The sequence below is a fragment of the Etheostoma spectabile genome, chromosome 7 (assembly GCF_008692095.1).
Source record: "Etheostoma spectabile isolate EspeVRDwgs_2016 chromosome 7, UIUC_Espe_1.0, whole genome shotgun sequence".
Lineage (NCBI taxonomy): Eukaryota > Metazoa > Chordata > Actinopteri > Perciformes > Percidae > Etheostoma > Etheostoma spectabile.
This window is the reverse complement of record NC_045739.1, coordinates 23,791,949-23,804,702: the sequence shown is the minus strand read 5'-3', so window position 1 is coordinate 23,804,702 and position 12,754 is coordinate 23,791,949. Positions and strand designations below refer to the sequence as shown.

General features: G+C 42.2%; 1 protein-coding gene across 1 annotated transcript; it reads left to right on the top strand.

The window, feature by feature from the left end:
- The first annotated feature begins 1,522 nt into the window (after positions 1–1,522).
- On the top strand, positions 1,523–9,800 carry igf3 (insulin-like growth factor 3). The gene is made up of 5 exons (XM_032519866.1): positions 1,523–1,716; positions 2,569–2,713; positions 6,021–6,176; positions 6,218–6,261; positions 9,479–9,800. The coding sequence occupies exons 1-5, from the start codon at positions 1,540–1,542 to the stop codon at positions 9,698–9,700; spliced, it is 744 nt and encodes a 247-aa protein (XP_032375757.1). The 5' UTR covers positions 1,523–1,539; the 3' UTR covers positions 9,701–9,800.
- The last annotated feature ends 2,954 nt before the right edge of the window (positions 9,801–12,754 follow it).

Here is a 12,754-nt window from a genome sequence, read left to right as displayed (position 1 = left end):
TTGTATGGATCCACTCTATTCACATATATAACATACATACAGTAGGCTATATATAACAACAAATATGACATAATATACAGTACGTACGGTACATGGCATAAATGTGTGTACGCTGCTTGTTGAACCCTCGGGGCAAATTGAGCCCTTTTCAAAAAGTTTCTATATTAGAAATTTGTGTTTCTTTCAACCAAATTGCTCCAAACGTCACGTGGATGGTGCCATGCAACGCTCTTAAGAAGCACAATAAATGACTTTCATTGAATGTGGGTGTTTTATATTCATTTTTCTATTTTGCTTTTTTTAAGAAAAACAAACAGCGTTGTTGAAACAAGTGACAAAAGGGAAAGCTTCAAACTTGTAAGTGTCGGGGGGGGGGGGGGGGGGGTAGAAATTATTCCCGCTCCAAAATTTGAAAGCCCTTCCCCCAAAAAGGTAAAAAAAAAACCAAAAAACTGTTCAATACACAATGAAATGAATAATCGAATATACTATAATAAAAAAAAGAAAAATCGCAATTTACGCAAATAAAGACGCAGAAAAGACACAAATTGTTAAAAAATGAGTTGATATAGAAGTTGTGTTTTTAAATGTTGTGGGGGGGTGGGGGGGGGGGACCCCCAGGTTATAACGTGTCCCCCCCCCCCCCCTCCACGCTTTAACCAAACCTACAATAAATAATCATATTAAATGTCCATTTCAATATAAAATTCAGTTCATCATAAATATTGAACATGCACTGTGTTTATGTTCCTTAAGAGGAGTGGGGGGGGTCCCATGGGCACATTTGAACATTTAAAAGTCCCCCCCCCCCCCAATAATTACAAGAAGTAGATTTGTTTAGCTTCAAAAATTTGAAAGACTACCCTAAAAGAGGTGGAAAAAAAATCATCGCCATTACGCAAATAAAGACCGATAAGGCACAAATTGTTAAAAAATGAATGGATAAAAATGTTTTGGATTGTTAAAAGTTACGGGGGGGGGACCCCGTTAAAGTTCCCCCCCCCCTCCACGCTTTAACCAAACCTACAATAAGAATAGATAATATTAAATGTCCATTTCAATATAAAATTCAGATCCTCATAAATAATTGAACATGCACATGTGTTTATGTTCCATTAAAGAGGAGGTGGGGGGGGGGTCACATGGTCACATTTGAACATTTAAAAATGTACTTGAAAGTAACGCTTCCTGAAGTAACTAGTTACTTTTATAAGTGGTAACTGACTTTTTGGAAGAAGTAACCAGTAAATCAGCTCTCGGGGCCCCGATAATTTACAAGAGGGAGATTTGTGAATGAAGACATTCCGGCGTACGTTGATGCAGAAAAGGCACAAATTGTTGAAAAATGAGTCGATGAAAATGAAGTGTTGTATCGTTAAATGTTACGGGGGAGGACCCCCAGGTTATAACGTGTCCCCCCCCCCCAGGCGTGGTGACGTGGACGTGGACATCGTGTCTGTGACAGTGGTGAATATCCTGTTAAATACATGGTAGGACACAGCAGAGACAGCATGTCAAATCCTCTGATACGAGCTCCAGATGAGATTTGAGTGTGAAACAACGTGCGGAGGAGCAGTTTTTGGGGAGGAGACCTCAGCGCTGTGGTCCTGCCCCCCCCCACTGCCACACTATAAGACTGAAGTTCTCCTGGAGCCGGTCCACTCAGACAGGATGCACTCGTCTCGCGGTCTCTCGGCTACGCCACACACACTCAAGGTAATGTTGTTCTTTTATTCAACCTTTTATTCCACCAGGAATGATCCCATCTGGGATTCAGGATCTCTTTTTACTGGTCTCGCTAGAGTTTCAGTCGCTTGGTGTGAGGGGATCACAAAACTCAGTCTGGGTTTTTACATCATGCTGAATGAATGGATGCAAAATCAGTGCATCAACATTAACTTAACGACTTGGTTACATGACTCAGATCTTCTTCAGCAACGTTTGGTTTTCTGACGTTTTAGACACAGATGCGGTAAAAATAACATCGGTTAAAAAATGATGTGAAATTGCATTTTGTTCAATTGAAAAAACAACATGATCTCCACTTTTGAGCAAAAAATTGAAAATGTTGAATGTCAGACACTACGTTTCCTGCATTCTGGTGAATTTTTCTGCCTTTCCTGCATCAATTTATGGCGCAAATGTCTTTATGTAAAGGAGATTATGAAAGGGTGTTTTCATTTTCTAGATAATTGTTTTGGGCTTTTCCACCTTTTATGGACATGACAGCTAGGTGAGAAATGGGAGGGGGGGGAAGACAAGGAAGACACGAAGGCAATTGACCCAGGTTGGACTTGAAACCTGGACCTCTGCACTGAGACATAAACCTCTAAGCATATCTGCACCTGCTCTACAACTGCACCAACCTGGCCACCACACTGCCCCCCCCCCCCATCCACCCTTGTAAATTACCCCTATAATTGCACCTATGTCTTCCACAAACCAGGCGAGCTGCCTTGAGTCATTTTTTTTCCCCAGTGTTAACCTTCGGTCAGAATGGGAACGTGTACAACCATCGACCCCTTGGTGTTGGAGTTGTGTATTAAGAGTTTTCCCTCTGGTCTTCAGGTGTTGTGCGTCCGGCTGTGTGTGTTCTACACAACCATGTGTCTGGCAGGCTGGCCCCGGTCCTCGGAGGCAGCCAGACTCCGCTGTGGGACCGATCTCCTCAGTGATCTCATATTCGTGTGCGGGGATCGTGGAATCTATTTAGGTAAGCCACCTTTTTCTCCGTTTCTTTGCATATGATTGAAATTGGTCCGGTGTTGAGCGAAAACGCTGTAAACCGGACTGCAATTTAACCCTGTATTGGGCAGATGTTTCTCGTCAATTTCCGTCCTCTAGAAATGCTGATAATAGTACTAGAGTTCTAAGTGTCTGACCCCATTATGGAAAGGATCCCCACAGAGGTTGACCTTTTTTTCGTTAAAGAGTAAGATCCATTTTGTTCAGCCTGAAACAGACCCGAAAAACACCTTCGCAAAACCCACCAGACCCCATGAAAATAAACATGACCAGCACAAAGCCAGCATATTTTCACATGCATGTGGTTGAATTTAGGGTTTAACTTAATAAATCAGTGTGGCGATTGTTCGAACAGTGTAAAAACAGACAAGACTGCTTTTGATTTTGTTTCTGTCTTGACTTTGAACGTGAGTGTGTTTTACAACGATGATGAAATGACTGTTTATTTAAATGGAGTCTGGTGGGTTTGGCCAAAGCGATTTTGGAAATGCAATCTGAGCCTGTCAGTAGCAAAAGTGGCAATAGTTGTGTTTAATGGGCACAAATGGCCAATAACTTAGAGTGTAGCTTGTTTTCCCTTGCTGCTCACTGCAGTAGTGTCCGGCTTCATACTGGACCAATTTCAAAGATGGTTCCCATCAGTCACTTAGACACAGAAGCATGGGAAGACAGGTGTGAACAGATCATCTTTAGACACCTTGGCGCCATCTTAAAGGTGCATACAAAATGACCTGATCTGCTATTTGTTGATAGATCTTTCACGTTTGGTCGAACACACTTCCCAACCAGGGGTCGCCAAAAAGCTTACGAGCTACCGGTAGCTCGCCAATAGGTTGAAAAACTGCAAAACAAAAATACCACAATACTACGTGAGGTAGCTTACTTTGTGGGCTAAAATAAGTGTAAAATAGTCTTACACCTTGACGTGAAGCGGAGATTTATCATAAACTTCGGGTGTTGCAATGTCATACGTGCACAGACGTAGCTTCATTTAGTTTATGTGTGTTATGTAAATAAATGCAAGCAACGTGATGCAAGTAGCTCTTACTTATATCGTAGAATTTATCTTGTTATGACAGAAATGCAGATTGATTCTTGTTGTTTTTTTAAACTTTAGATATTAATAAAGGCCAATGGGACCAAATGCTATCAAGGTTACTCTACCCTGAGTGTTAACTCTTACTCTGGCAGAGGTGTGTGACACAGATAAGGTCACGGTCAGTTACACTGAACTAGTTATCAGCTCCACACAACTACATGCATGCTGCTCATGTATTTACACGAAGCCTAACAAACAGCACCTCTGTCTGTAGGCAGGACTTACCTCCCTTTTGGGTCAGGTACCCCACCCACAGCTCTGTCACGAACTTCCAGATCCCTCATTCCAAATTATTACTCCAAGTCACACATATTAAATCAATCATTAAATTGATAATCATTATAGCCCTTACTGCACAGCTAGTTATAGGGACTCATGGGATTCAGTAAATGCCAATATTTAGGTGGTTCTTTGGCAATACTCTAGTTCGCCATTAAAACGTGCTTTGAGTTAGTCCATAGCACGACTTCCACTGCTCAGTACGCATCAGCCACGAAATTGGAAATCTTAACTAATCATTGTTCATACAAACATAACCTGAGATGGAACTATTTACCCTCATGTTGTCCTCATTTGTCCTCATTTGTCCTCTGTTTCTCATGTTGTCCTAGTCAGTCTTTTTAATTCCCAAAAAAAATGATGATGTCAACCTCTTTCCAATACACATCGCTACTCATCATTGGCGTTGACTCTTTTTATAGCTTATGAACCAATTATAGCTTTTTGAAATAGTATCGTAAAAGTTGACACTAAATACAGTGTGATTATCTTATTTAGTCTAATAATTCCAATTCAGCTTTGCAACTCACGTAGGTTAAGTCATTAAAGACGTTATTGAACAAATTTCCAAAAAACTTAAAACTTCACAAAAGTTGATGTAGTGTTTTCGCAAAAGCATTGACAGAATGAAAAAACGTCTAACAAAGAGTTTATGCATAATTCCGAAAGACTGGTAAACTAGTTCACTAAGTAGTTTCGTAGTGTTTGAAAACGTAAAAAACAAACGTTGAAAAGGGACAAAACGTACGACAAGTTAAAAACTTGGAAAAGCTACAAATTGTTTATTTCATTGTTGGTTGACAGACAACCGAGGTTGCCCTTTACAGAAAACCCTTAGCAATATCTGGTGTTTGGTTGCAACGTTTTCTAAACACGTTCACGAAGCTTGTGGTTTGATTGCTAGCGTTTACATCTAGCCAGCATTTCGAAAACATTTAGCCAGCTATTTGCATGGTGTTCCCCGGAGACGAACTCCCCCCTGGCTTCAAAGTGCGGGTTTTTCATGAACCGGCGTTTTAGGACCACTGCAGCAGGCAAAACCCCTCCAAGCGCTACGATGGCCAAGCGTCCAAAACCGATTCTCAGTACCTACCCCTGACAATCACTCTTTAAACCCTTATTACTGAAACTTTTTTACCCCAACCCCGACAGGGTTGGGGGGGGGGTCTTTCCTGAACTGCAGTAGGTTTATAATTGCACACCCACTCCTCCTAAAAAGCCGCGCTTTTGACCCTTAACGCAGCCACCCATGAACTGCTAATTTTGGGGTTTCGACAATACAGGAGAACTTTTGGGTTTTCAGTGCAGTTTAAGGAAACGCCGTAGTAGGGGTGTCCTCTCCCCCTACACAAGGCCCTTTTACATATTTCTTTTCCCGTTCCTCTACCAAGGCCACTAAGCCGTAAGGTGATGGCAACCCCCAAAAAGGAAATACCCAGAGAAACCCGTGCCCGGGGTTTTTTGGAAGCGTTTTGTTAAAAAATTGTTTTGAGGCCGACGGCAGCTCTCACACTAAAAACAAAAGAAAGGTGTAGACGGGAACACACAGCAGAGCAGAGAGCTTAGCAAGCAGAAATCATTAAGAGGAGACATTGAGTTCAATCTCACGCAGCAAAATTAAAACTTCACAGTATGAGCTTTGCATAAGATAGTGTTCTGCATGAAAATGGCCCATTTTGCTTATTGAAACTAAACATGTTAATATAAATATGTAAATGTTATGGTCCATATAATCCTAATCCAGCTTTGTTTTGCTGTTGCTGACTGCAGCGTTCTCGCTTAATACTGGACCAATTGCTAAGATTGTTGTTCCCATTGGTCATTTAGACACAAAATCTAAGTTGCCCTTTACCAGAAAAGACAAATAATCTAAGGTTGGACGTTTCTCTCTCTGCAGGTAAAGGTTCGTGGTCTGGTTACGGTTCTCGGCCCAGAGGGAAAGGGATAGTGGACCAGTGCTGTCGGCCGTCTGGTTGTGAACTTCAGCATCTGGAGATGTACTGCGCCAAACCAAAGAGCCAGCAGCAAACCACAGCTTACCCAACAACCACCACGACCACCACCAAAACCACCACCACCAAAACCACCACCACCCCACCACCACCACCGCACCTCAGACCACAGCACAGCTAGACACGGTAAGGCAAGGCAAGGCAAGGCAGCTTTATCTGTAGAGCACATTTCAGCAACAGGGCAATTCAAAGTGCTTTACTCAAAATCAGTTAAAAAACAGTTAAAAAATAAAAACAGATAAAGTTACAGTGCAGCATAAGAATTAAACATTAAGAAATGAGCATAATTTAAAAAAAGGCAACATGAAAAAGAAAGGTCTTCAGTCTTGATTTAAAAGAACTGAGAGTAGCACGGATCTGCAGGTTTCTGGGAGTTTATTCCAGATATGAGGAGCATAGAAACTGAAGCTGCTTCACCCTGTTTAGTTCTGACTCTGGGGACAGAAAGTAGAAACCGTCCCAGACCACCTGAGAGGTCTGGGGGGGTCATAGTGTAGTAGCAGACCTGTCCCAGATGACCTGAGAGGTCTGAGGGGGGTCATAGTGTAGTAGCAGACCTGTCCAGATGACCTGAGAGGTCTGGGGGTGTCATAGTGTAGAAGATCAGAAATGTATTTTGGACCAAACCTGAAGGATTTATAAACTAGCAAAGTCTTTGAAATGAATTCTCTGAGACACAGGAAGCCAGTGTAAAGACTTCAGAACTGGAGTGATGTGATCCATCTCTTGGTCTTAGTGAGGACTGGAGTGATGTGATCCAGTCTCTTGTCTTAGTGAGGACTGGAGTGATGTGATCCAGTCCCCTTGGTCTTAGTGAGGACTGGAGTGATGTGATCCAGTTTTCTTGGTCTTAGTGAGGACTGGAGTGATGTGATCCAGTCTCTTGGTCTTAGTGAGGACTGGAGTGATGTGATCCAGTCTCTTGGTCTTAGTGAGGACTGGAGTGATGTATCCAGTCTCTTGGTCTTAGTGAGAACTGGAGTGATGTGATCCGTCTCTTGTCTTAGTGAGGAAATGGAGTGATGTGATCCAGTCTCTTGGTCTTAGTGAGGACCCGAGTAAGACCTCTCAGTACAGTAAAGACGTGCTGTAACCATGTTTTATGTTTCTGCAGAACAGGAACCTGCTGAAAACCAGTTTTTAAACTGAGTCAGGCCCGTTTATATATTGTAATGTTATTTTTAACTTTCCCGTATTATAATAATAATGAATGAATGAATCTTCGACATTGGTCCAGTGTGAAGCTATGATGTAAGATAATAGAGCAATTGTTCAGCTTGTATTTACTTTCCCAAAAGTGCTTGTTTTGCCGCTGACAGACTCAGGTTAATACTCTAAGTGTCTGACAACATTATGGAAAAGAGATGTCAACGAGTAAGATCCTTTTTTTACATTAAACATAAAAACATCCGCGGAATTCTTGTTTTGCAAAACCCACCAGATTCCATGTAAATAATCAATAATTTTAGCATCTTAAAATACACTTAACCCCAACCGGTCGTCAGACACCGCCTCCCAAGAGCCTGGTTCTGGTTTGGGCCTGGGCCTGGGCCTGGGCCTGGGTCTGGTTCTGGGTCTGGTTCTGGGTCTGGGCCTGGGTCTGGGCCTGGGTCTGGGCCTGGGTCTGGGTCTGGGTCTGTCCCAGGTTTCTTCCTAAAAGGAAGTTTTTCCTCGCCACTGTCGCACTGTTGCTTGCTCTGGAGGAAGCTACTAGACCCGTTGGGTCCTTGTAAATTCTGGAGTGTGGTCTAGACCTGCTCCATCTGTAAAGGGTCTCCAGATAACTCTTGTTATGAATTATACTAATAATAAAATTGTTATGGATAGAAATTGAACTTTGTTCAAAGTCGACAGAAACAAAAGGAAACTTTTTCCAACCATCACAACTCCAACTTTGGTTGATATAAACACCTAATTGACCGATTTACATGGAAGAAACGTCGGCTCTATACACGCTAAAACTATTGTTTTTTAAATGGAGTCTGGTGGGTTTAGCGCTAGCGACCTCAGAGCGGTTTCTGGTTAAAAACAAAGGTCTAACGGAGGTTTTAAAGGTCTATCTGTAAAGGGATTCTTTCCATGATGTTGTCAAACACTCAGAATAATAATCTGAGTCTGTCAGTAGCAAAACAAGCAGTTTTGTGAAATTATTACAAGCTCAACAATTGCCCCGTTAACTTACATTGAAGCTCGTTTTGCCGCTACCGACTGCAGCGATCTTGCTAAACCCTTGTGTTGTCCTTCGGGTCCCAGAGAACCTTCCTGTTCAGTTGTATTTTTCCGCTGCCTCGTCCTCGTCCATTTCCCACTACCCACATCTCGTCCTCCGGGGCCCCAGAGACCCGTCCTGCAGTCAAACGCGTGTCCAACTTCCTACCCTCTACTTGTCCTCCGGGTTTTCCTTGGACTCGATGAACGAGGCGGGATTGTGGGGCAACACACGTATAATAGCATGAAAGCAAACAAGGGTCTTCGAAGACCCGAAGGCCACGCGAGGCCACGATGGCAGTTGACATGAAATGAAAAAGATCCCGGGACCCCCCAAAGCACAACGTCAGGCTAATAAAAAATGTAGATAAAATAAACAAGTCCCCCGTGACACAAAAGACAACACAAGGGTTAACACTGGACCGATGTCAAAGGCTGAAAAAACCCGGTAGTTACCCCTTTAACTCAAAGTTCACTAGCTTTTTCCAGGACTGTAAAACACACCTTATGGTCCTCAAGGACCAAAAATGCACCAGCTAGTCCAAAATGCAGCTGCTCGCCTTTTAACTAAAACAAAAAAAGCGTGAACACATAACGCCAGTCTTGGCCTTCCCTCCACTGGCTGCCCGTCCGTTACAGGACAGATTTTAAGATTTTATTGCTTGTTTTTAAGGCCTTAAATGGTTTGGCCATCATTCTCCAGTCAGAAATCAGCTGCTCTTGGATGTCCCGAGGTCAAAGCTAAAAAATAAGGCCGATAGAGCCTTTGCAGTGGGCGCCGCCCCCCCCCCATTGGAACAACCCCCCCCATGCACATTAAAGCTGCACAGACCTTACAAACGTTTAAAATGCTGCTTAAGATGCACCTGTTTGCTTTTAACCCTCGTTAACCTGGATTCTGATGTTTTAAAGTGTTGTTGTTTGTCTCCCTGCGATGTATTTAGGTTGTAGTAATGTTTACACTTGTTATTTATGTATTTGACATCCACCCTGTTCAGCACTTTGGTCAGCTGTTGTTGTTTTTAAATGTGCTATGGAAATAAAATTGACATTGACATTGACACCACAATGAAGTTGGTAGATCTAACCCGATCCCGTTCTCTGATCAACTCCGTGTTTTACCTTCGTGTTGCAGGCTCAGCGGTTCCAAGCGGTGTTCCAGAAGAGACTCTCCGAGCACCTGGGGGCCCCCGACAGTCCCAAAAGGGACGCTTACCGAAAGAAGACTCAGCCTTCGCTCCGACGGAAAGGCAAAGGTTCCCCGTCACGCAAGAGGATTAAAACCCAGAACCCGACCAGCGTGCCCCCGTTGACCCCCGGGAGTTCCCCTCAGACAGGGACGACTTCTAAATCGTGACCTTTGTCTTCATAAAAAAAACAAAAAAAACCCTGAGACTGATGCTGAGACTGTGAACTTTGGGTTCTCTACTAAGCAGGGATCCCGAACAGATCTGGAGGGAAACAAAAGCGTTGCCAGGTGACGTAGCACACCTATACTGGAGCCCCCCCCCCCCCCCCCCCACCGGAGAACAAGGCTAGCTGCTGCTGCTAACTTAGCCGTTGACTCGATGGGATCTCTCACTGAAGCTTTCTTTCATCTGTCGATGCATGTATCTCACACTATAGATTCATCGCGAATGAAGATAGATTGACAAAGAAAATGCCCGACACTTGCAGTCCTTTCAATATATTTATATATATATATATATATATATATATATATATATATACATATACGTATATATATATAGACGTTAGCATGTAACAGAGAAGAAGCGTGTGTAATTTAACTTGTCAGTTGAACTGATTTTTTGATTTTATTTTGTGTGTTTCTGAGATTATCAAGTATGCTGCTTTATTATTGTGTGTTGTATGTAAAAGACTTTTAATTGCATTCATTATTTATTGCACTGTGACAACAAAAGAGTAAAATAAATATATAAAAACAGTCATTCTTTGTGGTGTTTACGTGACGTTATGACTTAATTTAAGGACTGAGACGATCGTTTGAGGCTTAACCGCGCCGCTCTCCCAGTGGCGACGCTTCGTAAGGTTTTAAAACTAAATAACACAGTATATACACACATAAGAATAAATCTTTAATTTTCTTCTCCGTAAGTATAGCATATACTAAACTGGGGCCATACTTAGATTTGCAAAACTGTCCAGCACGCGAGCAGTTGATGTACGACACAAGCACCATGCCACCAAAACAACATGGTTTGGTGTTTACGTCCTGGGTTATTGTTCAGTCGGTTTTCCTGCATATGTTTCTTAGCCTGGTTCTGTCTCGTCTTGCGTTTTTTTGTTAGGTTTTTCTTGTACAGTTGTACTTGTACTTTCAGTTTCTATGCTCCTCATATCTGGAATAAACTCCCAGAAACCTGCAGATCCGCTGCTACTCTCGGTTCTTTTAAATCAAGGCTGAAGACCTTTTCTTTTTGGATGCTGCCTTTTTTTAAATGACTGCTCATTTCTTTAAATTTCTTATGCTGCACTGTAACTTTTATTCTTGTGTTTTATGTTTCTATTTTGTTTTTAACTGTCTATTCATGTGTTTTATCGGTTTTTAATGCTTATGATTTTTATCTGTTTTTACTTGTGTTTTATCTGTTTAACTGATTTTGAGTGAAGCACTTTGTGGCGACGCTTCGTAAGGTTTTAAAACTAAATAACACAGTATACACACAAGAATAAATCTTTAATTTTCTTCTCCATAAGTATAGCATATACTAAACTGTCGGTTTTCCTGTATATGTTTCTTAGCCTGGTTCTGTCTCGTCTTGCGTTTTTTTGTTAGGTTTTTCTTGTCCATGTTCTGTTTTCTGTCTTATTTTGAAGTCCGGGTCTCTGTCTCGTCTTGTGTGTAGTTCCACTTCCTGTGCTGATGACCTGATGTTTTTCCCAGCCCTCTTGTCACCTGCGTCTTGTTTCCTCGTTACCCTCTGGCTCGAGTCTTTTGGGCTTTCTTTGTCCTGGGTCAGATCCTCATTATTTCTGTTTGGTGTGTCTGTGTGTTTTGGTTGGTAGATTTGTTTTTTAAGCCTTTGCCAAGAAACACCTCCTTGACTTTATTATCTTCATGTTGTCTCGCTTATTTAAATCCCTGTTTTCCTCATTGTATTCCCCATACTTCTGATTGATGTCCCAGCCCTCTTTGCACTCAGTCTTTTTCCTTAATGTTGGGTCTTTCTGGCTTTCATTTTGGCCTGTGGTCAGAAACCAATTAGTGTTGTGTGTGTTGTGGTATTGTTGAATATTCGTTTTTTGACTTATCACAGAGACAACACCTCTTGACTTATTAATCTCATTTTCCCTGCTTTTTAACCCCAATTCCATATCAATTTACCTATAATCCAGTTATACACTATCATTCCAACAAACGCTCTGCAACTAAATTCTACTTCATGTTTGGAGACGTCCTATTCAAACTTTGGATTAAAAAACAAAGTAAGTGTTTGAAAAGATGATAAAAGTGACAATATTCCAGTCAACGATTGATACAACATCCATCACATTTTATATTTTCGAAGATAATCCATGCTTTTCCTAGCTCGGGCCTCATCATTTATTAAATAAGTAAATGCAATAATTGACACACAAAATGTAAACTAAAGTTATCAATGCACGGGTTCGCATAGAATGCAAAGTGGACATACATTGAAAAGCATCATGTGACAAAAAAGAAAACAAAGCCCATGAAGACAAGTCCTCAGCCGAGACAGTACAGTCATCTTTCAACCCAAATTCAATTGAAGTTCTTTGAGAAAGACGCTGTGTCAGCGCTCCTTGCACCTTCAGGCAAGGAAAGTAATTGAATTTGAAGGGGCCCGGTCAACCGGTACTTTGTGTGACCGTTATATCATATTCCAGCTGGAATGTGACCGGCCTAATGCCTGCCCAGAGCTGTGGTTTAGGACAGGATATTGGACGGATTTTAGGAGACACGGCTTGGGTTGCCGGGCAGTGACGGAAAAGCCGATTCTTCAGCCCGTACCCCAAAAGGCCCCAAATAATGAGTCCAAATACCCGTTATTCACATGAAAGTATAAAGGAAAAAGGTGACATTTAACCCTCATGTTGTCCTCATGTTGTCCTCATGTTGTCCCCATGTTGTCCTCATGTTGTCCCATGTTGTCCTCATGTTGTCCTCATGTTGTCCCCATGTTGTCCTCATGTTGTCCCCATGTTGTCCTCATGTTGTCCTCATGTTGACCTCATGTTGTCCCCATGTTGTCCCATGTTGTCCTCATGTTTGTCTCATGTTGACCTCATGTTGTCCTCATGTTGTCCTCATGCTGTCCCTCATTTGTCCTCATGTTGCCTCATGTTTGTCCTCATGTTGTCCTCATGTTGCCCTCATGTTGTCCTCATGTTGTCTCATGTTGCCTCATGTTGTCCCATGTTGTCC